This window comes from Canis aureus, chromosome 19, assembly GCF_053574225.1.
Source record: "Canis aureus isolate CA01 chromosome 19, VMU_Caureus_v.1.0, whole genome shotgun sequence".
NCBI classification, from domain to species: domain Eukaryota; kingdom Metazoa; phylum Chordata; class Mammalia; order Carnivora; family Canidae; genus Canis; species Canis aureus.
In genome coordinates, this window is record NC_135629.1 from 34,104,544 (window position 1) to 34,130,442 (window position 25,899).

At 36.2% G+C, this 25,899-nt stretch overlaps 1 protein-coding gene across 5 annotated transcripts in view; it reads left to right on the forward strand.

Annotated features, from left to right (window-relative positions):
- Positions 1 to 25,899, forward strand: part of DNAH12 (dynein axonemal heavy chain 12) — a 203,626-nt gene that overhangs the window by 105,671 nt on the left and 72,056 nt on the right. For all 5 annotated transcript variants that reach the window (XR_013357830.1, XR_013357829.1, XM_077858421.1 and 2 more), the window contains exons 44-53: positions 4,095 to 4,256; positions 8,602 to 8,796; positions 15,212 to 15,345; positions 16,754 to 16,916; positions 17,956 to 18,036; positions 18,618 to 18,798; positions 20,742 to 20,869; positions 22,631 to 22,720; positions 23,342 to 23,482; positions 25,374 to 25,615. Coding sequence is in view for 3 of the 5 variants with exons in the window: in XM_077858421.1 (XP_077714547.1) it covers positions 4,095 to 4,256; positions 8,602 to 8,796; positions 15,212 to 15,345; positions 16,754 to 16,916; positions 17,956 to 18,036; positions 18,618 to 18,798; positions 20,742 to 20,869; positions 22,631 to 22,720; positions 23,342 to 23,482; positions 25,374 to 25,615 (1,517 nt within the window). In the remaining 2 variants the exon portion in view is untranslated. The remainder of the gene's footprint in view (positions 1 to 4,094; positions 4,257 to 8,601; positions 8,797 to 15,211; positions 15,346 to 16,753; positions 16,917 to 17,955; positions 18,037 to 18,617; positions 18,799 to 20,741; positions 20,870 to 22,630; positions 22,721 to 23,341; positions 23,483 to 25,373; positions 25,616 to 25,899) is intronic.

Sequence of the window (25,899 nt, forward strand, 5' to 3'; positions counted from 1 at the left end):
CTACAATGTTGTTCAGATACTCTATTTCCTTATTGATCTTTTGTCTACTTGTTCTATCCCTTATTGAAAGTAGAGTATTGAAGTCTCCTACTGTTGTGTTGCTATTTCTCCCTTCAAATCTGTCAATGTTTGCTTCATATTTTAGGAGCTCAGCTGTTTGGTGCATAAATATTTATAATTGTTACAATTTCCCAATGAATCAATCCTTTTACCATCGTATGTTTCTTGTCACTTATGACAGTTTCTTACTGACTGTTTTGTCTGATATTAGTATAGTCACCCTGCTTTCATTTGGTTGCTGTTTGCATGGAACATCTTTTCCATCCTTTCACTTTCAGCTCATGTGTCCATAGGTCTAAAGTGAGTCTCATCTAAGCTGCGTATGGAATCCTATTTTTAAAATCCATTCAGCTAAACGATGTATTTGATTGGACAGTTTAATCCATTTGTGTTTAAAGTCATTGCTGATAGGGAAGAATTTACTATTGGCATTTTGTTACCTGTTTTCTGTATGTTTGTAGGTTTTTTTGTCCCTCATTTCTTCTCTTACTGCCTGCCTTTGTGTTTTGTTGATTATTTGTAGTGACATGCTTTGATTCTCTTCTTATTTCCTTTTGTATATATAGATTTTTTTGGGGGGGGAGGGAGTTACTATTGTGAGTAGGTAAGACATCTTAAAGAAATAACAACCTATTTTACACTGATAACAACCATAATCACATACAAAAACGACTTCTTTATATCTGCTCCCCTTTATGCTATTGATGTCACAAATTATGTCTTTATAGATTGTGTACCCATTAACATAAAGGTTTGTAAAGCTTTCTGTGCTTTTAGATTCTAGGTTCTATGTAAAAATTTAAAAGTTGAATTTATACAGTAAAATCACAATAATATCGAATTCTATATTTGTCCATCTATTTATTGGAAAACTCTACTTTCATATGGCTTCGTGTTGCTGTCTAGCATCCTTTCATTTTTAACTTGAAGGACTCTCTTTAGCATTTCTTGAAGGGCACATCTAGTGGTAATGGATTCCCTCAGTTACTAGGGAAGTTCTTAATTTCTTTATTTTTGAAGGACAGTTTTTCCAGATACAGTATTCCTGGTGGACAGATTTTTTTTTCTTTTTAGCACTTTAAATATGTCATCCCATTCCCTTCTTGCTTACAAGATTTCTGCTTACAATCTTACAAGATTTCTGCTAAGACATGCTGGTAATCTTGTGAAAGCTCCCTTGTATGTGAGGCACTGTTTTTCTCTTGCTGCTTTCAAAGTTCTCTCTTTATTTTGACTTTCAACAGTTTGATTATAATACGTCTGTCTTGTTGTGTGAGTCTATTTGGATTTATTCTAGTTGGAGTTTGTTGAGATTCTTGAATTTCTATTTCCATCTTCATTTGTTCATTTCTATCCTCAGATCTGAGAAGTTTTGGGACATTATTTCTTTAAGTAGGTTATCTGCCTTTTATACCCCTCTTGTCTCCTTTCGATACTCCCACAATGTGAATATTAGTATACTTACTGATATCCCATGAGTCTTATTTTTTAATAGTTCATATTTCTGTTGATATTCCCATTTTGTCCATGCATTATTTTCCTGATTTCCTTTAGTTGTCTATATGTATTCTCTTTTAGCTTATGGTTTATCAAGTGTTGTTAATTTGGTGACTTCATGGGACAATGAGGACCTGGAGCTTCCCAGTCTGTCATTTCACTGATGTCACTCCCTAATTTCTTGCTTTGTAGTTCTTAGATCTGTTTTTGTTTGTTTGTTTGTTTTTTAGGGTTTATTTTAGTTCTTTGATTCAGCCATGTTTCCCTGTTTCTTTGTATGTCTTGTGATCTTTTCATTTTTGAGCACTTGATAAACCATCCCCTCTCAATGGACTGGCTTCATGCATGGGGGAATCTTCACCAATCACCAGACTTCTCAGAACTTTTTGGGGGTTGCAACTTCTTTTGGATTTTGCATGAGCTTTTATATATTCTAATATATACAAGTGATTTGGGCTATCTTAATTTTCTGTTTCTTATCATCTGTTGGCTTTGATCTTTGTTGTTGTATTCTTCTGCCCCTAACATCTTGCTACCCTTGGCACCTTCCTGTGGAACTTCAGATGATGCTGCATTGTGCCAGGTCACTTGCCTCTGTTCTCAGTGGCCCCCACCTCATATCAAAACTAAGCAGTGTTCCTGTCAATACCCTGAGTCAAGTGAGACAGAAATCTGTCCCCCAGGCACCCCTAGACAAGCTAGAATGCTGAAAGCAGTTCTGCTCTATTCCTTCTATGTGAGGGGAAAAGCCAGGAATTGATGGTATTCTCCTGATTGTGTTGCTCTATGCTAGGAGAGAAGGGGCTAGGGTAAGAAATGAAATTTTCTTACCTTTTTTGCATTGTTCCTTCTCTTTTTTATGCATTTATGGAGGTTCTGTACCCCTTAACTTGTTTCTAGAGTTCTACAAAAGTATTTGGGTCTGTACGTTGTTAATTTGGTGACTTCATGGGACAATGAGGACCTGGAGCTTCCCAGTCTGTCATTTCACTGATGTCACTCCCTAGTTTCTTGTAAAATTTAGATAGTACCTCCTATTTCATAGGTTGTTATGATTAAATTATACAATATATATGAGATTCCTGGAATATGACTAGTATTTTGGAAATGTTTCCTCTCTTTTCCTATTTAGAAATAGTTTTATACATTGTGTTTGAATATGACTTTTACGTGTAACAGTGCTTATGTCAAAAAGTTAAGTCTGTTTTTATTGTATCTATTTATTTGTATATGATAATTATAAAAAGACGCTATAGAAATAAAGCTGACATGATTAGATATAATACTTATTTGAAAACTAGTTTTAATGATAGAAAAATATTTCTAGGAACACAACAACCTGCATTTTGGAGGATGGCTTTAATGGGAAAAAGCAGTTTTGTATAATATTAAAATTCAGCATTTATTTAAATGATAAGATTTATTTAAAATATATCACTTAGAAATAGAGACAGTTTATTTTAAAAATCATTTGCAGAGTAGTAATGTGTTTTCTTTTGAAATACGTCCAGTGGAATACTGGCATATGTTTAATAACCAAATGTCCAGGGGGTTCAGGAGAACCTCTGATTAGTAGCATTTGCCAATTTCTGTGGTATAAAAACTCTTACCGTGGATTATTCAAACTTCTGCCATGGATGATGTCACTGAAAACAGAGTTGGGAAGAGTTATATGTTTGAGCACCATTAAGTAGTAGTTACTGTATACAATAGATTTAAATAACTTCTGTAAAATAGATAATAGTAAGTATAATAGGAAGTGATGAGATTTATGTTTTGTTACTTTTGTTGTTAATATAATGTATTTAATTGTAAGTTCATATAATTTAATTTTTAATGCTGTTTAAAAATCTACTTAAAAATTCTGAAATTTTAACAATTAGTTCTAACATCTTGAACATGTCTACTCCATCATGCCACTGAGTCCATATCTTTATATTAATTGAGAATCTTTTGTTGTAATTGACAACATGACACAAAAGAAAATGCAGCTCAAACTAACTTAAGGAAAATACGGAGTTATTGGCCTACATGACAGAATGGTCCAGAAATAGGGCTTTGGCATGGCTGAATTTAGGAGCTCAAATTAAGCCCTCAGTAATTACTCTATCTCCTGGCTCTGCTCTCCTACATTTGGTTCCTTCTCCAGTAGACTCCTTCCATGAGGCAACACAATTGGCACCTAGTAATTCTAGATTATAGGCCTTTATATCCATCTCAGAATGACAGAGATTCTTTCTGTTTTCAAGTCCATCTCAGTCTCTGAAGCAAGACTGATTGGGCCTTCTTAAAATCATGCCCTCTTCTGAATCAAAGAAAATTATATATATATATAGGCTTGGGACACTCTGACCAGTTGGGGTCTCCTGCTCAGGGGATGGGAAATACAGAGTCCTTGAATGATAGCCCCCCTCAGAAGTAGAGAGAGCCACCACTCTAAAATTGAGATGTCATTACTAAAAGAAGGGAAAAGGAAGGGAAAGCAAAAACAACACATGTTCACCACATTCTGCTTACAAATGCATTTTTATTTTAAGGTTCTATTAAGGAATGTGGGCATGAGGGGCCAGAAGACAGTCTTTCTTATCACGGACACTCAGATTAAAGAAGAAGCTTTTCTAGAGGATATTGACAGTGTGCTCAATACCGGAGAAGTACCTAACATTTTTGCTGCTGATGAAAAACAGGAAGTGATGGAGGTAAATGCTTTTTAATGAGTGCTGTTCTCAACACAGGAATGTTCTTATCTCGCAACTTTTTCTCTATTCTTTAGGACAATTATAGCTTGTGTACAGGATTTTGGTAATTAAAAATTTAAAAGTATATTATTTTAATACATCTTTTTTGGTAAGCTTCAAATAATTTCTACCATAGTTATGAGACAATGTTTATAATTCCTTTCTTTGTAATGATGCCAATTTCGTCTGTTTGATCTTATGTAGCATGTTTTATGAGTGATTAGACATTTTATTTATTTATTTATTTTTCTGGCAACCCAGGGCCGGGGCAGCCCCAAGCACTGATTAGACATTTTAAATAACATCTTAGGATCATGTGATATGAGAAAACATAACTTTGAAATGTTGCTTGATTAGCTGTTACGGTTTACCACTGGTTAGAAACTTTTTTAAAGACTTAGGAAAACTCCTGTCTTAACAATTCTGATATATCTGATAATCATGCTTTACAACTTAATTGATAAAAAAAATACAATTGTGAAGTGCCAACTCCTTTAGATGTCTTGTCTTTCTATCTCTATTTCTAATATCTTCCTACACAAGATCTCTGCCAGTAATTTTTCTTTCTCATTGCCATAACTACTATTACCCACAGAATGTATCACTTATACTGGATGCTTCATTCCAGTTTTCAGTTATAGCATCTGTAGTAAAATAAATAGATTTGCCGTAGTAGTTCAAGTACCTGCTTTTCTCTTGTATAGAATGGAACTAATGTGTATACATCATTGTTCCTCCTACATAGGGTTGTTGTGAGGTCTGAAGATCAAGTGAAATGAAGCCCTTATGAAGTGTCATGCACTTAGAACACCCGTAGTAAATGGTTCATTACCAATTTGTGTCCTGGAGTGGTGAAGGAGAAAAGGAATAAAGAAAAGATTCTAAGTTCTCTCTTCTATCTAGGGGATATCAAAGATGTGGCCAATGCTGCTGAAAAATGGTGATTCTCCTAATTCATAGGATAGATTCATCCCCTATACTCCTATCCAATAAATAGTCACCCTTGGGGAGTAAGATTTCCTCAATTTTGCCAAGCTTTCCTGCTCACTTTAGCTATTTATTTTTTCATCTTGTCACTTTGCTACCAGATTTTTCCATTGCTTCAGTATTTTTTTGTAGTATGATCCAATAGTGACCTTAAGAACTCTTTCTTTCACATTCTACCCAAGTCTTGGAAGACCATATTAATTTATCCACAAGGAAATAGCCATTGTCAGAACTCAGGAGTACTGAAATGTAACCCTATTTACCTTTGTTTTATGCTGATTTTTTTTAAATAGGAAAGGTAATACGAAAGAAGCTCTATTATTTTCTTTCTACATTCTGCACTATCCTGGACATTCCACTTTGAAGGTCATGTCTTGCGCTTTGCTTATTTCATCCCTCTGACAAAGATTTTAGCTTAAACCTCCTCACTCCTGGTAACTGGCCCCTATAGCTTGGACTTGGCACTGCTTAGAGGGCACCTCTTAGAGACTCAGCACATGTCTCTGATTTCAGCAATGGAATTCAAGCCTCAAAATTCCACTTCCAGGGGCAGCCCCGGTAGCTCAGTGGTTTAGCGCCGCCTTCAGCCCAGAGCCTGATCCTGGAGACCCAGGATTGAGTTCCACATCAGGCTCCCTGCATGGAGCCTGCTTCTCCCTCTGCCTGTGTCTCTACCTCTCTCTCTCTCTGTCTCTCATGAATAAATAAATAAAATCTAGGGATCCCTGGGTGGCGCAGCGGTTTAGCGCCTGCCTTTGGCCCAGGGCGTGATCCTGGAGACCCAGGATCGAATCCCATGTCCTCCCAGTGCATGGAGCCTGCTTCTCCCTCTGCCTGTGTCTCTGCCTCTCTCTCTCTCTCTCTCACTGTGTGCCTATCATAAATAAATAAAAAAAAAAATTAAAAAAAAAAAGATAAATAAATAAAATCTAAAAAAAAAAAAGAATTCCGCTTCCAAACTACTTTTTCCACTACTCTATTTGCTTTCCTTGAAGAATTAAATTATTTCAGTGTCTTTCTCAATAAAACAGTGACTTCTTAATCACACATTTAGTGATGTTTTCTCAGTTCCTTTAAAAAATGCTCATTCATATTGACATAATTCATTATTCTTCAGCTTACATTAGGGTTCACTCTGTGGTGTACATTCTATGGGTTTTGGAGAAATGAGTACTGATGTGTATCACCATTAAGTATCACACAGAATAGTTTCCCTAACATAAAAATGCCATGGGTTCCAATGTTTGTGCCTCTCTTCCTCCCTTGAACTCCTGGCAATCTTTGCTGTTTTTATTGTCTCCATAGTTTTAGCTTTTCCAGAATGTTCTATAGTTGCCATCATACAGTATGTAGCTTTTTTTGATTGGCTTCTTTTAGTCAACAATATGCATTTAAGGTTCTTCTGTATCTTTTTTAATGGCTTGATAGCTCATTTATTTTTACCACTGAATGATATTCCATTGACTCAAAGTATCACAGTTTATTTATCTATTCACCGATTGGAGGACATCTTGGTAGCTTCCAGGTTTGAGCAATTATAAATAAAGCTGCTATAAATTTTCATGCGCATTCATTTTCCTACTCTCTCAATCAATCCCTGTCCCAAAGTATATCTGTGTGCAGGTGGATATTACTCTCCCACAGACAGCTCATCTACTTAGAAGCATTAACCATTATTTCTATGTGAATAACCTCATACTTATATTACTAACCTGGCTATTTCTTGAACTTTTGTTCTACAGTTACAACCATATTTTTCTCTATCTGCATGTCCCAAAGTTAACTCAGACTTAATGCAGGTAGACCACCTGAACATAACTTCATAGACTGACACTGATCATAATAGTGATAATTTGGGAATTACTATCATAATGCATATACAGAGTCCATTTATAATTTTCCATGAATATATCTAGCACATAAAGCAGAACATATCTATCATAGAGAATTCTTTTAGAAATCAATTCATTGTAGTAGCAATAGCAATGTGTGTGTACATATATCTATATTTATATCTGCTATAAAAAAAAACTTTCTTGGGGCTCCTGGTTGGCTCAGTGGTTGAGCGTCTGTTGGCTTGGGTCATGATCCTGGGGTCCTGGAATCAAGTTCCACATCAGGTTCTCTGCAGGGAGCCTGCTTCTCCCTCTGCCTGTGTCTCTGCCTCTCTCTGTGTCTTTCTTGAATAAATAAATAAGATCTTTTTAAAAACCTTCTTAAATCTATTTATAAGATAATTTATTGACTATGAAATCTTTTGTGCTCTGAATAAGGAGAAAGGTAGCATATAAGAGCTAATAGTTACTTAACTATGCAACAAGAACTATTCTGTGTTCACATGTAATAACTCATTTGAACCTTCAACAACCCTCTGATGTAGGTACTCTTTCCCCCATTTTACAGATGAGGACATTAAGTTACAGAGAGGTTAAATAAAATTTTCCCAATGTCACATAGGTAATAAGCTGCAAGCTGAGATTTGAATTCAAGAAGTTTGGTTCCAGAGCCATGATGACCAGCCTTATGTAAGATGCCTCTCTCATATAGAGATAAACAAAGTTAAAAGTGCCCCCATAATCTCATTACCAGACAACCGTACTAACATTTTAAAAATATGTGAATGTAATAAGAATAAAGTGAGAGAATTCAAACAGCATAAAAATGCCCCAAATGAAAAAAATGAAATTAACCAAGAAAAATGTCCAAAGTTAAAAGTGACAGCCTCCCTCTCACCCTCTCCCTTAAGTCCATCTCACCAAAAGTCACCATTATGAATAGTTTCTGTGATTGCTTCCATAAAAAGGTGTGTATGTACTTACACATGTGCCTAAGTATTTTTTAATTTAACAAAGAGAATCATATTATATACACCTTTGCACATTTGTTCTCATTTTATCCTAATGATCTTGCCATAGCACATACATTGATGCACCTCCTTTAACGGTTGTATAAAATCACAACATATGGATGTTTTGTTATGTTTTTTACTGGATGCTTCGGCGGTTTGTTTTTCCTCTTATAAGCAATGTTAAATTATAATTTTATATGTTATACACACACACATATAGTGGTGAACTTTCTGTGAATATCTTTATAAGTTAAATTCTTAGCAGATACTTGTTTTCAAATTATAGAATTATGGAGTTGGAAGAAGCCTTCTAAATACAAACTGTATCAAAGAAATTCTACTGATATGAATAAAATTTTGGAATATTTACAAGAAGAAGAATAAAAATTCTTAATATTCCAGGGTCTACTAATCCTATCATCAGCTTGTCTATTTTTGTTCACAAGGTTTTTATGTTCTGTTATTCCCTAGGGTGTTCGTCCTGTAGCTCAGGCTGGCAACAAGCACGGTGAACTCAGTCCCTTGGCCCTGTTTGCTTTCTTTGTGAATCGCTGCAAAGATAATCTTCATGTTGTAGTGGCCTTTAGCCCCATTGGTGATGCCTTTAGAAATCGCTTGCGGCAGTTCCCATCCCTCATCAATTGCTGTACCATTGACTGGTTCCAGGTGTGTAATTTTGGGCAGCAGTGGGGGGTGACAACTAAGTCTCTTAGAATTTTTCTGAAATCTTACTCCAGCTCTGTTAATATCCATTCAGCACGTGTTTCTTGACCACCTACTCTAATGACAGGTGTGTCTCGGTGCCAGGGACTGATAAGCCTGCATGATCCCCAGGAGGAACTCATACTCTAGACTTGAAGATAGAAAAAGCAGTTGGCAAATGAACATTCACAATTATATGAAAGAGCTATAATCTTGGTGTGCAAAAGTTCTACTTATTAGGACAGTGAATCCCTGAAGTATGAAAAATTAATTCTATAAAGGAGGAGTGTATTAAGAACCAAGAGAATGGGGATGCCTGGGTGGCTCAGCAGTTGGGTGTCTGCCCTTGCCCTTGGATCGAGTCCTGCATCGGGCTCCCTATGAAGAGCCTGCTTCTCCCTCTGCCTATGTCTCTGGCTCTCTCTCCGTGTCTATCATGAATAAATAAATAAATAATCTTAAAAAATGATCAAGAGAATGTGTTATATATATAGAATATATATATATAGAATGTGTTATATATGTATATACAAACTCACATGTATATGTGTGTAAAAATACATATACGTAGATCTGTATCTGTCCATATTGATAGCTATATCTATACATATTATTATTGTAAATAATTGGCTCACATGATTATGAAGGTTAACAAGTTTGAAGATCTGTAGCCAGCAAGCTGGAGACCCAGGAAAACTAATGGTGTAAATTCTAGTCTGAAAGCCAGAAGGCTTTGAACCAGGAAGAGCTAATGTTTGCATCTGAGTCCAAAGGTGGAAGAAACTGCTTATATATGATGATACATCCCCTTTGTGTGAAGACTGGTTTCTGTTGCTTTGGCCATAAATATTCAGTTGCTAGAGATAGTTATTAAACCTTTATGATTAGGAGCACCTGAGTGGTTCAATTGGTTGAGTAACTGACTCTTGATCTCAGCTCATGCCTTGACTTCAGGCTCCTAAGTTCAAGCCCCGCATTAAAAACAAAACAAAAAACCCTTCACAATTAGCAGGATAATTAAAAAACAATCACCCAGAACAACCTGAAGGCAGTCATGCAGTAGGAGTTCCCCTTACCTGGGGGTGTGAGAGTATTCAGCAATTTTGTTCTATTCAGGCCTTCTATGAGCCCATACACATTAGGGAAGGCAACCTGCTTTACTTAGTCTATTGATTTAAACATTAAACATCCAAAAGGACACCTCATAGAAACACCCAACATAATGTTTGACCAAACATTAGTTTGGTATAGGTAGTTTGGTGTAGCAGATGGGCAATGAGGATAGCAGGAGTTAAGCCGGAGCTTTGGGTAGGTGCTAAGTTGTAAGTAAATTTGTAAATGTGCCTATGAATTTGGTTTTATACCAAAGACACTGTGGGGGCATTAACATATATTTAGCTAATATATTTCAAAGGAAAAATCCAAACCATTGGCAGTTATATGATGGATGGTTTGGAATAGGGCAAAACGAGATAGAAAGACCAGCAAAGTGACCGTTTCAATCATGCCAGCAGCAAGTGATGAAGGTTGCCACTTCACTTAACAAATTGCCACTGCTTGTGTAAGACTATGAAGCAGTTATGCTCTTGAGAATAGTATTTCATGGTACCTTCTATTTGTTTTATGCTCAATACAATATGGACTGTAGATTATAGAGTAATTTCTTTTATACCTCTTTTTTAAAAAAGACTTTATTCATTTATTTTATTTTATTTTTATTTTTAAAAGATTTATTTATTTATTCATGATAGAGAGAGAGAGAGAGAGAGAGAGAGAGAGAGAGGCAGAGGCACAGGAGGAGGGAGAAGCAGGCTCCATGCCGGGAGCCCGACGTGGGACTTGATCCCGGGACTCCAGGATCGTGCCCTGGACCAAAGGCAGGCACTAAACTGCTGAGCCACTCAGGGATCCCCTATTCATTTATTTTAGAGAGAGTGAGAGAGTAAGTGGGGGTGGGGTATGGGGAGAGGGGTAGGGAGAGAGAGAGAATCTGAAACAGACTTCACACTGAGCTCAGAGCCTGACCTTGAGCATGATTTCACAACAGTGATATCATGACCTAAGCCCAAACCAAGAGTTGGACACTTACCTGACTAAGCCACTCTGGTGCCCCTAATTTCTTTTAAAAATAAATTTCTGGGGCAGCCCCGGTGGCTTAGCAGTTTAGCGCTACCGTCATCCCAGGGTGTGACCGGGATCTAGTCCCACGTCAGGCTCCCTGCATAGAGACTGCTTCTTTCTCTGCTGTGTCTCTGCCTCTCTCTCTCTTTCTGTATGTCTCTCATAAATAAAATCTTTAAAAAAAAAATAAAAATAAATTTCTGGTACTAATATGTTTTATTCTTTTTTACCTATTTATCAATTGTATTTTTGAAAAACTAATTTTCTCTTTTGAGGGCTGCACATATATTTCAGCTAGTGGGTGTTTTAGTGTTTACATAAGAATAAAAGTTGTGTGAAACAACTTTGATTTATGTAAGCCATATCCTAATATTATATCCATTAAGTGTCCAAAATCCAAAACCAAACAAACCTGTCCAACCATAAATTTTTCTTTTGTGAAATCTTATAAATACAATTTACTATTTCTGAATATCTTTGTCATAACCATGAGACTTTCTATTCTAAATAATTCATAGAGAAAATTTTTTTAAAAAGGAAACAGGGAATTGCAAATAAATAAGGGAGTTTAAGTTGATAACAGAGAGGAATAAAGGTTTTACACTGAAGCAGTGGGGATATAGAATCTATGTTAGAATGATGCTAATGGCATTGTCTGGGACTTGGGTTTGTGAAACTCAGGAAGTGAACGTAAACCACTATGTATCACATAGGTCAAGACGGCACTGACTTTTTGGCTAGATCTATAGTCTCAAAGTAGGGTGCGTACTTACTGGGGGTACCAAAGCAATTCAGATGATCAGGGAAGGAATTACTGGAATATTCTTTTCTTTTTTTTAAGTAGGGGTGTGGAGCCCAACTGGACTTGAACTCATAATCCTGAGACCAAGACCTGAGCTGAGATCAAGAGTTGAATGCTTAACTGACTGAGCCACCCAAGTGCCCCAGAATATTCATTTTTGTATGAAATATTATATATGTATTAACATTGACATCTTTACCTATTTTATATGTCAGAGAGCCATGTGTCCGAAACAGGATGTAAGGTACCCTGAGGGATCCCTGTGATAAACTGAACATTGAAAATATAATACAGTTATAAGTGGGTGTAAGAGAATGGCATAAACCAGCATAACCTAGCTTGAGCTTATGTCAGCCATGCTATGAGGCAAAAGCAATGATTCCTTAATGAGATATGACAAGATATCTGTTAAAACAAATTTAAGAAGGCTATTTAAAATAAGGATTGATACTGACTTTAAACAATAAACCTTATCCCCAGAGTATATCATACCTTGCAATATTAGCTTATCATGGCATTGGAGAGACCATTGGTTTCCTATCAACAGCCATTCTCTACCCACTTTATCCTTGCCTACAGAACTCTGATTTGGTCTGAGAAATCACCTTCCATGTAGCCATGTGTCACAGGGATTGATTCCTGCTTGGTCTAATTCAATATTGGTGCTCTTGTACCTTTTACTATTGATTGGCTTATGCATGAATCTATTCATGACCTGCTTTTGCTTTTTACCAATGGGTCCTGAGTTCAAGTCTACTGGGAGCTTTGGGGAAAAGCTTTTTCATTATAAGAAGAGTTATATGGTAGAAAAAGTGCCTTTTCTGTCTCTCAAACTTGTTGCTTGAGGATAAAAGGTCCATAGCTGCAGCAGTCCTCTTGCCACCATGATGGGACCAGCCCCAGGATAAAGTATACTGAGAATGGGAAAGCAAAAGGATGGAAAAGACTGGATTACTGATGACATGGCTGAGCTTCTAAATTAGGCAACTCTGGGCAGCCCCGGTGGCTTAGCAGTTTAGCGCCACCTTCAGCCTAGGGTATGATCCTGGAAACCCAGGAACGAGTCCCACATCAGGCTCCCTACATGGATCGTGCTTCTCCCTCTGCCTGTGTCTCTGCCCCTCTCTCTGCCCCTCTCTCTCTGTATCTCTCATGAATAAATAAATAAAATCTTTTAAAAAATAAATTAGGCAACTCTGAAAGACTTATATATGATGATACATCCCCTTTGTGTGAAGACTGGTTTCTGTTGCTTTGGCCATAAATATTCAGTTGCTAGAGATAGTTATTAAACCTTTATGATTAGGGGCACCTGAGTGGTTCAATTGGTTGAGTATCTGACTCTTGATCTCAGCTCATGCCTTGACTTCAGGCTCCTAAGTTCAAGCCTCGCATTAAAAACAAAACAAAAAACCCTTCACAATTAGCAGGATAATTAAAAAACGAATCACCCAGAACAGAAAGATAAACCTTGTAGTGTTTTCAATGATGTATAGTTAATATGACACTTATTCTGGCATTTTACAAAAATTTGATGATCTTGGTAATATTTATTTTTTTATTTTTTAAAGATTTTATTTATTCATGAGAGACAGAGAGAGAGAGAGAGAGAGAGGCAGAGACATAGGCAGAGGGAGAAGCAGGCTCTCTGCAGGAGCCTGATGTGGGACTTGATCCCGGACCCTGAGATCACTCCCTGAGTCAAAGGCAGATGCTCTACTGCTGAGCCACCGTTAGAACCCTCTTTTGAGGTTTGAAAAATATGTTAGTACAACATGAATATAGTATATTTGTAGATAGGTATACCCTGGCAGTGTGTGCTTTAAACTTTACTATTGGAGTGCTTGGTCCAAAAAGTTTGAATTTTTCTAGGATGAAGGGCTAGAGACTGAAAAAAAATGATATTAAAATGAATATTGTCTGATACAAAGGAAAATAATTACAAGCATCTTGCTGAATCTAAATGAAATTTGGAAAATAATGAGCAAGTAAAGATTATTTGTTCACTTAACATAAATTATTTCCTTGAATAAATATTCTAGATAATTATGGACAGGTGCTGTCTTAGGCACTGAAGAGAATGGCATGAGAAAGGTCCTTGATTTCATAGATTTTACATATTAGTGGTCAGGGAGACAGGTGATGAACAAATGAATTTAAAAAATTTATGTTGTGTTTTGGTAAGTGCTAAGAAGAAAACTTAGGACAAGGAAAAGAGAAATGAGGGAGGGAATGGTGTGTTACAATGAGTGCTCTGGGGAGACCTTCCTAGTAAGCTCGCCTTTGTGCAGAGATGTGACGGAGAACCACATGGAGATCCAAGTGAGGAGGGTTCTAGTCAGAGGGAATAGACACTTATTCTGGCATCCCAAGGCCCAGATGCAGGAGCATAGTTGGCATATTCTAGGAAAAGCAGAGGAACCATTTCACTGGCACAGGGAAGACTGGAAAAGAAGCAAATTTGGGCAGAAGAATCTTAAAAGTTCAACTCTGGATGTTTTAACAGTTAGGAATTATGATGGACTACTAATAACAGAGACCCAAACTAGGGGCACCTGGGTGCTGTGGTTGGTTGAGGGTCCAACTCTTGGTTTTGGCTCATGTCGTAATCTCAGGGTCCCGAGGTTGAGCCTCATGTTGGGCCCTGCACTCAGCATGGAGTGTGCTTAAGAGTCTCTCACCCTCTCCCTCTGCCCCTACCCTCTGCATGTTTTTTTTTTTCTCTGTCTCAAATAAATAAATCTTTAAAAAAAAAAACCCTAAACATATAAAGTTTTTTTCTCTCATAGAAAAAAATCTGAAGATAGACTGGGCTTTGTGGCTTAACAAAGTCATCAGACTCTAAGGTTTTTTCATTACTAGCTTTAGCAAGTGGCTTGCACCCTCAGATTCATCTTATGGTCTAAAATGGCTGCTGGAGCTCCAACTTTCACATCTGTGTCCCAGGCCAGAGGTACAATAATAGAAAGTTAGGACAAAAAAGACACACACCAGCTCTATGTGACCGTTTAAAGAGCCTTTATCTCCTGTGAATTGCAAGGGAATCTAGGAAATGTGGTCTTATTTATCTGGGCATATTGTTATCTAGAATAAAATTGGAGTTCTAAGGGAAAAGAGATGGTAGGTATTAGGTGGGCAGCTAGCAGCCTTGTCATTGTCATGCTAAATTTGGGGTATCTATTTGATGTCCAAGTGGAAGAGTCTAGGAAAGCCGTGTAGTATATCCTTGATATGTAAATATCATTGACCCTTCCTTTATATTGTGTTATCTTTAGTTTTAGTTTATCTTTAGTTTTAGCTAATATTTATTAGCTCTTTTGCAGATGTACTCGTGACCTCAGCCCACCCAATTCTGTTTTCCCCATTAAGGTTTTAATTTCTTCAACCCCAAATTCTTCTCTCACAGGTGGACTCTTATCATAGACTTCTTAAGTTTTTCTTTTTCTTTATTTTTAGCCATGGCCTGAAGATGCCCTTGAACTTGTAGCTGTGAAATTCCTAGAAACGCTGGAGCTTACTGAGTTTGAAAGACGAGAGATAGTTCCAATCTGCAAACACTTTCACACTAGCATTATGGATCTATCAGAAAGGTTAGTATTAATAAATTTTAAAATGACAATAATGCCTTATGTTTTAACATGTCTCTTTTTTGTGAAAGCTCAAGATTTCAAAAAGGATTTCTATGTCTTCTAAATATTTCTGATCATTTAATTAGGACCAAGGCTTGCAAGTATTGGAAAACTATTTGACCTAGGTTTAAGAAAAAGGGAGAATTTATTATAAAGATACAGGGGTGTCTCACAAAGCTTAAGGGAAAGATTATAGCTGGATCATAGATGTGACTGGAAACAGGAGCTAGAAAGTCATCCTAAATCCAGAAACGTTTTTTCTGTTTCTCATCTCTGTTTCTTTCTGGGAATCTGCTTCTTTCTCTTTCTTTGAAGACTGTATTTTCTTTCTTTTTCTTTTTTTGTATTTCTTTGACGTTTTCCAGTTTGAGAGATAATTGATATATAACATTGCATAAATTTAAGATGTACAGCATAACTTTATATATCATATATATATATTGTGAAGTGATTACTATATTAAGCTTAGTTAACATCACCTCAATTTTTTTCTTGTGATGAGAACTTTTAAGATCTACTCTCTTAGCAAGTTTCAAATACACACTACAGTATCATTAACTATAGTCACCATGCTACATTACATTCCCAGAACTTATTAACCTCATCATTGGAAATGTGTACCTTTTGACCACATTTACCCAATTTTCCCCACCCTGCCCCCTGCCTCTGGAACCTCCAATTTGTTCTTCATTTCTATGAATTATTATTATTACTTTAGGTTTCACATACAAATGAGATCATATGGTATTTGGCAGACTGAGTTTTCTACTTCCCAATGGATATGGAGGAAACTGTCTGCCTCTGAGTTCTCAGGTTTACTTATTGCAATTTTAGGTCTAGGCAGACTGATTGGCTCTTTCCACCTCCCTTTGCCAAATTTATTCCAAAATGTGATTAGCCTCATCTGTGTCCAGTGCCCAACCCTGGTCTAATGTTAAGATGGCAAGTCTCATAGAACAAACATTGCTACTGGGGCACTGTATGGAAGTTGCTATATCCTATCTGTGATACCCCTTCCTGCTACACTTCCCTAGCTTCACAGTACCTTGGGTCCCTTTATAGCATTAGATCCTCCTGGTTTATGAAACATGTAAAAAGACCTATATCTTGCTGTTGTTTACCTATGATACCCATCTTTGGTGATTTGTGCTTTTTAAACACACTTCTGCTATCTGATATTTTGTAGACAAGAAATTAGGATGTTGTTATGTGCAGAATTCTTAGAATGTTATAAAGGTCAAATATGCAGCAGCTTCTAAATAAAATTAACCTTTATTCTTATAGGTTTTTTGCTGATGCTGTGCTGAATACACCTCTTACTTTGTGCAACAACTTACTTAGAGTAAGATATGTTATCTTTCTGTCTTAGGTTCTTGCAGGAGCTAGGACGACATAATTATGTTACTGCTACTTCTTATCTTGAACTTATTGCCTCATTTCGACAGCTTTTGACTAAGAGGCGACAAGCTGTCATGGAAGCAAAACAGCGATATGTGAATGGGCTTGACAAACTAGCTTTTGCTGAGTCTCAGGTAAATTTGATGAGCTGCTCAAAATGGTAATATATTATGGGAAATATAAGAAATCGTAAATAACAAGAGTTATAATTTATCAAGATTATATTATGTGCCAGGGACTGTGTATTATGTGCTTCATACTCATTCCTTCAATTATTCCTCATAACCACTCCAGGAGGTAGACATTTTAATGATCCTCATTTTACAGATGAGTAAAGTGAGTTTTAGAGAAATTCACTAAGGTTCCACACAGACTCAAATATATCCTGTTTCATTCTTTTTTAAAAAAGATTTTATTTATTTACTCATGAGAGACACACAGAGAGAGGCAGAGACATAGGCAGAGGGAGAAGCAGGCTTCCTATGGGGAGCCCAATGTGGGACTCGATCTCAGGACCCTGGGATCACACCCTGAGCCGAGGGCAGACACTCAACCACTGAGCCACTCAGGTGTCCTTATCCTGTTTTATTCTTGTTTGTTGTTGTCGTTGTGGGAAGCCCAATATGGGGCTTGAACTCACAATATTGAAATTAAGACCTGAGCTGAGATCAAGAGTTGAATGCTCAACCGAATGAGCTACCCAGGAGCCCCTATATTCTTAAGTTTTCAAAATTTGGAGAAAATACAATAAGCCTGGGTTGCCTTTTAGTTTTGTTTGTTTTTTATCATAATAGCTGGTTAAATATAAGATTGCATGTGCGTATTTTTAATGAGTCAAGTGCTAGTGATACATATTAGCATTAGTTCAGTATAAGCAACCCAGGTTTGAGTGATCCATATGCATTGTATACCATGCACATAGTATAATAGGGGCACCTCAAGTTGCCACCTTCTTTCTATCTGCAGTTCTTCCATGATAACTGCGTTCTCTCACTGTTCTATCATATACTTGGCCATGCCCTCATGGTTTTGTTTATCACATAAAGAACTGGAAGGAAAAGTTAAGGTTTTTCTGGCCGTGATGCCTTATGATACCTTTAACTTTAAATTTTCTGCATTTAGCTTCTGCAGCTCTTGTAGCTATGAAAACTTATTGACGAACTGTCTATTTAGGTTGGAGAAATGAAAATGGAGCTTGTCCAATTACAGCCCAAATTGGAGGAAGCTAAAATTGAAAATGCACATATGATGCAGGTAGAGTATCCTGAGTTTTTTTTTAATTAATGTCAGAAAGCAATTGAAATATGTAAAATTAGCCTTGAAAATATGCCTTAATTTTTTTGCCACTACTAGATCTTAGGGACCTTACCCTTTTCTACTAACTGGTTATCTCACTGAGTCCCATGTGAGTTGTGTTTATTTGTCTTAAAAGATTTTATTTATTTATTTAGAGCGGGGGAGGGAGGGAGAGAGAGAGAGAGAGAGAATAAAGAGAGAATAGAGAGAGAATCCCAAGTAGACTCTGTGCTGAGTGTGGAGCCTGACACAGGAATCAATCCCATGACCCCAAGACCATGACCTGAGCCAAAATCAATAGTTGGATGCCCAACTGACTGAGCCACCCAGGAGCCCCATTTGTTTTGATTTTGAAGGGAAATGAGAAGCCCATTATCCAGTTAGGTCGCATATACTTGCATTTCTCATTTTGTCCTGGGACCTCCTGCTCTTTGACATGATTTGTTGGATTCCCTAATTTCTAAACATTGTCTTGTTTCTAGGATGAAGAAAGCAGTAGGATGTTGGAAGAATTGTTTTATTTATTTTTCTTTCTTTAGGTTATTGAGATAGAATCTGCACAAGTGGAAGCAAAAAGAAAGTTTGTGAAATTAGATGAAGAAATAGCCAGTGGCAAGGCTGAAGAAGCCCAAGTTCTGAAAAACGAGTGTGAGAGTGACCTAGCCGAGGCGATTCCAGCCTTGGAAGCAGCTCTGTCTGCCCTGGATACACTCAAGGCAAGTGTTTGTATGCTACCATGTGTTTCATCAACAAACTAGTAATAGATCCTTGGTTCATAAGGTATGATTCTTTTCCACTGGAGGGTGTTGTATCATTTTTGTCCAGTCAACTGAAACTTGCCTCTTCATCATTCCTCTCTAATATGTCATTATCTTATATTTTTGCTGTTCATATGTTATTTATAATTTTCAATCAGGATATTCCAATGAGAATGGAACAAACAGTCTCCAAGAGGCCAAAGTGATCCTCTACATGGACCAGGAGGCATGAGTGTGCAGCTAGCTACCTTCCTGAAGCCTTCTGGATGTGCCTGTACAGAAAAACTTAAAGATAATTTCCAATACAGATGTGGGTGGCAGCTATCTGCATTACACTGCATTGTATATGACTTTTTACAGAGTCATAACAATCTAACCAAGCAGAGCAGAAGAGACAGCTTCTGCTGACTAGGAAGGCCCAGTGTAGAAGGCAGTTCAGGATATTCAGACCCCATTCTTTACCCTTTTCCTCATCCTACTAATATCTATGTAAGATTCCTGACAAGACAGTGAGCTCAAAATTTGACAACCTATGGGAGCAAACTCTATCTGATTTTCAGATACATCAGCCTTCTAATCATAAGATATATTCTTTTAGGGCAGTTATAGAAACTTCCTAGTGCCTTCACTGTGCTGTGAGCCGGGAATTTAAAACACTGAGCTTATTGTTTTCTTCCTGTTTGTTCTCTGGCACATTTAAAAGCCACATCCTACCCAGTGGTCTTTCTTCATTCTCTCCTTAGACATTTATCATAGCAGCCACTCATTCTGGCAAAGCCTTGTTTTAAATAGGCACTCCATTCTAAATGACCATGAGCATTAGTTTAAGTAACCATTTATCACTATGTACCATGGACTTTCAGCATTCCATCTGAAACTCAGAGGATTCTTGATGCTTTCAAATCTTACCAGTTCAGATCATTGATATTAGGTTCCCCTCTCATTGAGAGTTTGTTGCTTGTACCCTTCCTGGTATCAAATACTATATTATATGAGGTAGGTAAGCTTCAGTTGCAGAGAAGAGAATTGACTCTATTTTGTATAAGCAGACAAGGATTCTTTAAGGAATTTTGTAAATGGATTGCACAATTATTGGAAGAGCTGAAGAAATAGATTCTAGGCTAAGCTGCCAGGAATGACTCACAGAGCCAAATTGGAAATAGTCTACCAGAGGAATGATCCTCTGAGTCAGAAGCCTGCAGAGCTATCCTACAGAGTCATACTACACTCACTGTAATCTATATCAGCAAATGAGATATATTACACCCTGCCCATATCCCAATTTATTCATTCAGAATTCTGGTGTTATTCAAGTGATCCGATGGTGGAACCCAATGACCACACACAACTCTAACTTATGGGGCACTAAGATATATAGTTGTTAGCTTTCCAGCAATTGCAAAGGATGTCAGAAAGATATTGGAGTAGATAATAAGTAAGTGAATCTATGAGGTCTGTCACAACAATATATACCTTTATAGAAAATAAGTTTAAATTAAGATCTACTTCTACTTTCATTTTTAAAAATAAAACTACTATATTAGCAAATATAGAATTAGTCTATCTAAATTAGGATTCTTAATCTGAGTTCAGTATAGGGGCTTGGTATGTGATTATATGCAAATTTTTTATATATGTGCAAAAATGTATTTTCTGGAGGATTCAGTTGTTATTATATTCTCATAAGGATCTTTGAACTCCCAAATGTTTGAAAATCATTGGTCTTAATCTGTGCTAAGCTTAAATTCTCTTTTATTAATCATTTCATAATTATGCAAAGCCCAAAACAATTATAATTTCAAATGAAAACTGATGCTCCATTGTTCTCCAACGCTATTTTTAAAATTCTCATTATTTAAAAATAAACTAATCTGAAGATAATCTGTTTTCTTTCAATTTAGCCAGCTGACATTACAATTGTGAAATCAATGAAAAATCCTCCATCTGGTGTTAAATTAGTTATGGCTGCTATTTGTGTTATGAAAGATATAAAACCAGAAAAAATTTCAGATCCTTCAGGAACTGGAGGCAAGGTAATAACTAGACAAGATTTAAATCATATTCATGAATGTACAGACTGAGTCTATTAAATGTCAATAGTATCCAGTCCAAGGAAGAAACATTGTTTTCTAGATCGAATGGATTCAGAATAAACTATGGAAAACATTATATGCATGTTTTCCACAGTAAAGCTAAGGCAGTATAGCATCAGAAAAATGTGGTTCCAGTTGCTTCTATTTCTTTTTCTGTCTGCTCAGATTACCTGCTATCACAGGGTGGGATGGAATGGACACTGAAATATGTGAGCTTCTTCCAGCTAAGATTCTCAAGAATGTGATATATAACCATATAAGTGTTATTTCTGAGCATTCAAAAAATTCTAAGTTAAGCAGTATAGCAGAGTTGTTAAAAGTATGTGTCCCACTAGCAGTGTGACCTTGAGCAAGATGTTTAACTTCTGTGGGACTTGAGGATTATTATAGTACCTGCTTCATAAAGTCAATGTGAGGATTAGATTATACATATAGGTAGATACATATAGATTTTATGCATATAGATTATACATGTAGAAAGATAATACATATAAAGCTCTTATATATAAAGCTTTATAAAGAGTTAAGTTCACAATAAATGTTAGCTGTTGTTATTACGATTATTATTTAAGGCTATATTCCTTAAAAAGGAAGGTATAGCACCCATCCTAAACTAAATTTATGGACTTATTTTTTTTTTCAGGCTTTTATAGTACCTAGGTTTGAATTCCTGAATTGGAGAATTGGAATTTGTGTGTGTATGTGTGTGTGTGTGCATTCTATCCTTTACTGAGATAATAAATAAATAGGCTCTCATCTTAGAAGTCATTCTCATTTACACACACACACACACACACACACACACACACACACCTATCAGGCTTCTGGAATTAGAAAAAAAATGTTGGGCTAGTTATCTAATGTTTTTGCTAGCACAAGTACCATGTGCTTTATCCTGTAACTGGCAGAGCAATGTGTAAACCTGGTCTTCTTTTTCTTCTTTCTCTCACCTGGGATGCCTAGTTGGGTGAGGGAGTCATCTATAAGAAAAATGTTTGCTGCCTGTCTTATACTCCCTTTGGGCTGCTATTATAAATTACTATTTCTCACAGTTCTGGAGGCTGGGAATTCCAAGGTCAAGGCTCTAGTAGATTCAGTGTCAGGTGGAAGGCCCACTACCTGGTTTCTAGATGGCCTTCTTTTTGCAGTGTCCTCACAAGGCAGAAGTGGGAGGGAAGTCTCTTTTATAAGGACACTAATCCCATTCATGACCAATCACCTCCCTTTGACCCATTCTCCAAATACCATTACACTGGGGATTTGGTTTCAACGTATGAATTTTGATGGGGGGTTGGGGGACACTCAGTCTATAGAACTACTTTTCTGGCTTGAAAGCATCAAGAGTAAAGGAAAATAAAACTGGAAATAATAAAAATACATTTTTCTTATATGAAATTCTGATGGTGTTTATGCTAGTTACTTTTCTTGTATTTCCTAAAGAGAAATAACTGCATCATTTGCATTTCAATATATAATTTTTATAATGAATTTAACATATAAGTTTATGTTCATATCTTAAATGTTTGATATGTTTAATATGTTCTTGGGAAGAAGAGTCTTTTTATTTCCAAAGAGATGTAAATTGTTATTTTTAAAGTATATTATTTCTCTGGATAATATACCTTAAGCTTCTGGAAGAAAATTTTATACTGAGCATCTCTAATTATACATCTAATAAGTTTCCATAAATTTTATTTATAGATATTAGATTACTGGGGACCTAGCAAAAAGCTTCTGGGAGATATGAATTTCTTAAGAGATTTGAGAGAATATGACAAAGACAACATTCCAGTGAGTTTCATTGGATTTTTTATATACATATAACTTTGCCAAGGTGTATAAGATCTTTAACATGATACAATATTATATAAAACATTAGATAATAATTTTTGGGATTAAAATAATGCAGGAATGTTATGTTATTGACTATATTATGAATTCTCACAATGCATAAAACCACCCCTTCATACTATTGAAAATCATTTAATGAATTACTGTTTTAGTGTATTATTAACATGAAACATTTCTCTAGCTTATAACAGTTCCATAAATCTGAAACACAGATGTATGTGAGATAAAAAATGATCATGCACTTTTCCATCCAAATTTGTATTTATTTATTAACGTTTAATTGTTCTTTCCACTTGTTTCTACATATTTTTCCAATCTCCAAAGGTCTTTTAATTTTTTTTGGAAAAAATTTATTCTCTCAATGTCTGTAATCCTGCATTTTTTGCTCACAAATATGACTTGTGTTTCTATTACAATTAGGCTTATCTTAAAATTATTTCAAAGTACTGACTTTGGTTTTTAAAGACAACATAATTTTTTAATGTAACATTTTACTATGCATGATTTTTTTCATCTTATGATTGTATGATATATGTTGAGATCAAAATGTTTGTTGTATAGGTGACTGTTATGCAGAAGATACGTGGTGAATACCTAACAAACCCTGAGTTTGATGCTTCTAAGATTGCTAAAGCTTCTTCTGCAGCTGAGGGTCTGTGTAAGTGGATCATGGCTATGGAAGTGTATGACAGAGTTGCAAAGGTATTTTGAGGATCAACTCATTCATTTTCTATTGAAATATTCCTAGAAATGATAATCTATGTATATATTGCCTAGTTAAGAAGTTTCTAAAAGTGAGACTAGAAAGAATTTATTTTGCTGCAGCACAGACATCAGATGTTGAGTACCAAGTAGATGAAGAGAATACTTGTGTATGATATAACCTGGTCTTGGCTAGTGGTAGTGAGTGGTAATGCTGTGGGAACAAGGATGAATTGGCCAGAATGACCTGTACCTATAGAGCCTTGGGGCAAAAGAAAACTAAAGTTTCAGAAGCAAAGAAAAATTCAAAACTTCAAGGGTGAAGGGGCAGATTAAAAATTTGATTCAAAGCATCAGAAGTTAGAAGATCCAGTAGATTTAAGAGGCAGAGCATAGACAATTGCCCTGAAGTAACAGCATGCATAGGTAGGGAATCTTTTATGGAGAATCGTTAAAAGCATTTTGTAAATTTGGCTAGCAAAGGACCAGGAAACAGTGGCTTTGCCCTCTGTAGCTTGCAGAATTCTACTGAGGGAAGCAGGAAATATAAATAAAAAGGCAGACAAAAATACATGGTAGCATGTATTTAGAATAATCTCAGAGTACAGAATAATTGATGAGGCTGTCACAATTGAAAATATTTTCCTAATAAGGTACCTGTACCTGTAGAGAGGTAGGGATTTTGATTGGTTTCAGGGAAGTAGACTTATCAAAGAAATAAAATTAATTTTATCTGGGATATTCTTCCTTTGAACATCTTGTCCCCTCCCCAAAGCAGATTTGGGAGCTCTCAACCTAGCTCACTTCCACATGTCTCACAAGGCATGAAGCATAGAAGCCAAGGCATTCAGATTCTTTCCTGACTTCCCACGCTACACCTCCACACTACCATTTTAATTCTGATGCAGCTGCCCCATGTTATGGAAGGGTTGAAAGGAGATAGTCAGCAAGGTCTCCTCTGAAGTCAAAAGTAGAAAGTGGAGCTTCCTGCTATTTATTTAACACGTTCCCCCTTCAGGATTTTAGCCCAGAGGAGAGAAAACAGGACATTTGGTGTCTGATCCCTGCCTCCTCCTTCCCTCTTTTCCATCAACTTAATTCATGGCAATGAACCAGAAGATTTAGATCTTCCTTCTTTCAAACTGGCATATATTCTCTTTGGTCATCTTCTAAATTCTTTCTACCAATGACTTAAAATACACTCCTTGATCAAGTTTGGTCACAAACCCCATTCTTGATATATTAATGAACATAATGATATAAGAACTTTAGAAAATCTCCTTTCTCTCAACAAAGTGTGTCTTTTCAAAATTTCTTGAGGAAAATTCAGTTTTCATAGTGAAACTGAACATCAGGCTTTTTTTCTCCTTGTACTTTGTTATCATAGTCTTATTGCCCCCAAGGTAAATGTATTGCCTCAGCCCACTGGGAAGAAAACCACAGATTTGAAAAAGCCATACACACACAAACAGAAGCATATTTGTATATTTGAAACATTTATCATTTCTGCTACATAGTATTCCTTGTTTTTTTTTTTTTTTTTTTTTGGTAACAGTTGAATGGCAACTTCTCATTATTTTCAGACATTTTGCTATATACGTGTTATTTCCACTATATATTCTAACATTTTGTTAGTCCGGAATAATTCATCTATTTTATAGACGACCATTTGCTGTCCAGAATGTTTTACATATTCTATATGACATATAAATATATTTTTCTTTAGGGAAAAATATGTGTGAGATTTAAGGCAAAGTGTTTATTTTGTATAATTTATTCTTATAAGTAACAAATGTATTTATAATAGTAATTAATCACTTTTCACCCATATATAAAGGATTATTGTAGGTGTCCGTTTTACATAGCACCTGCATATATTGTTCCCAAATAGGTAGTGGCACCCAAGAAAGCCCGCTTAACAGAAGCTCAGAAGTCCCTAGCTGAGATAATGGAGCTTTTGAATCAGAAGAGAGCAGAACTGGCAGATGTAGAATATCATTTGGAAAATTTACAAAGAACGTTTAATGAGAAGACTGAGGAAAAGGCACGTTTAGAAGACCAGGTGGAACTCTGCGCTAAGAAACTTGAAAGAGCCTCAAAACTAATTGGAGGACTGGGTGGAGAAAAATCGAGGTCAGATTTCTACTTATTTTAACAACATTTAAGAAAGTCAGGCTTGAATATGTTACTTTCTTTGGGTGTTTATTCTGATTAGTGATTTTTAAATGTCTGGTTTAGAATGTGAGGCATTCAACAAGTTACCTGGCCAGGCTTTTCCAAACAGAATATCAATATTAAGGATGGTACTTGCCACTTGTTTCCATTTTTAAAAAAATTAGCAAATAAGGCAAATGATAATTCTTAATCTAAGTGGTGAGTATGTGGGTGATCGTTTTATAATTCTTTCCAATTTTGTG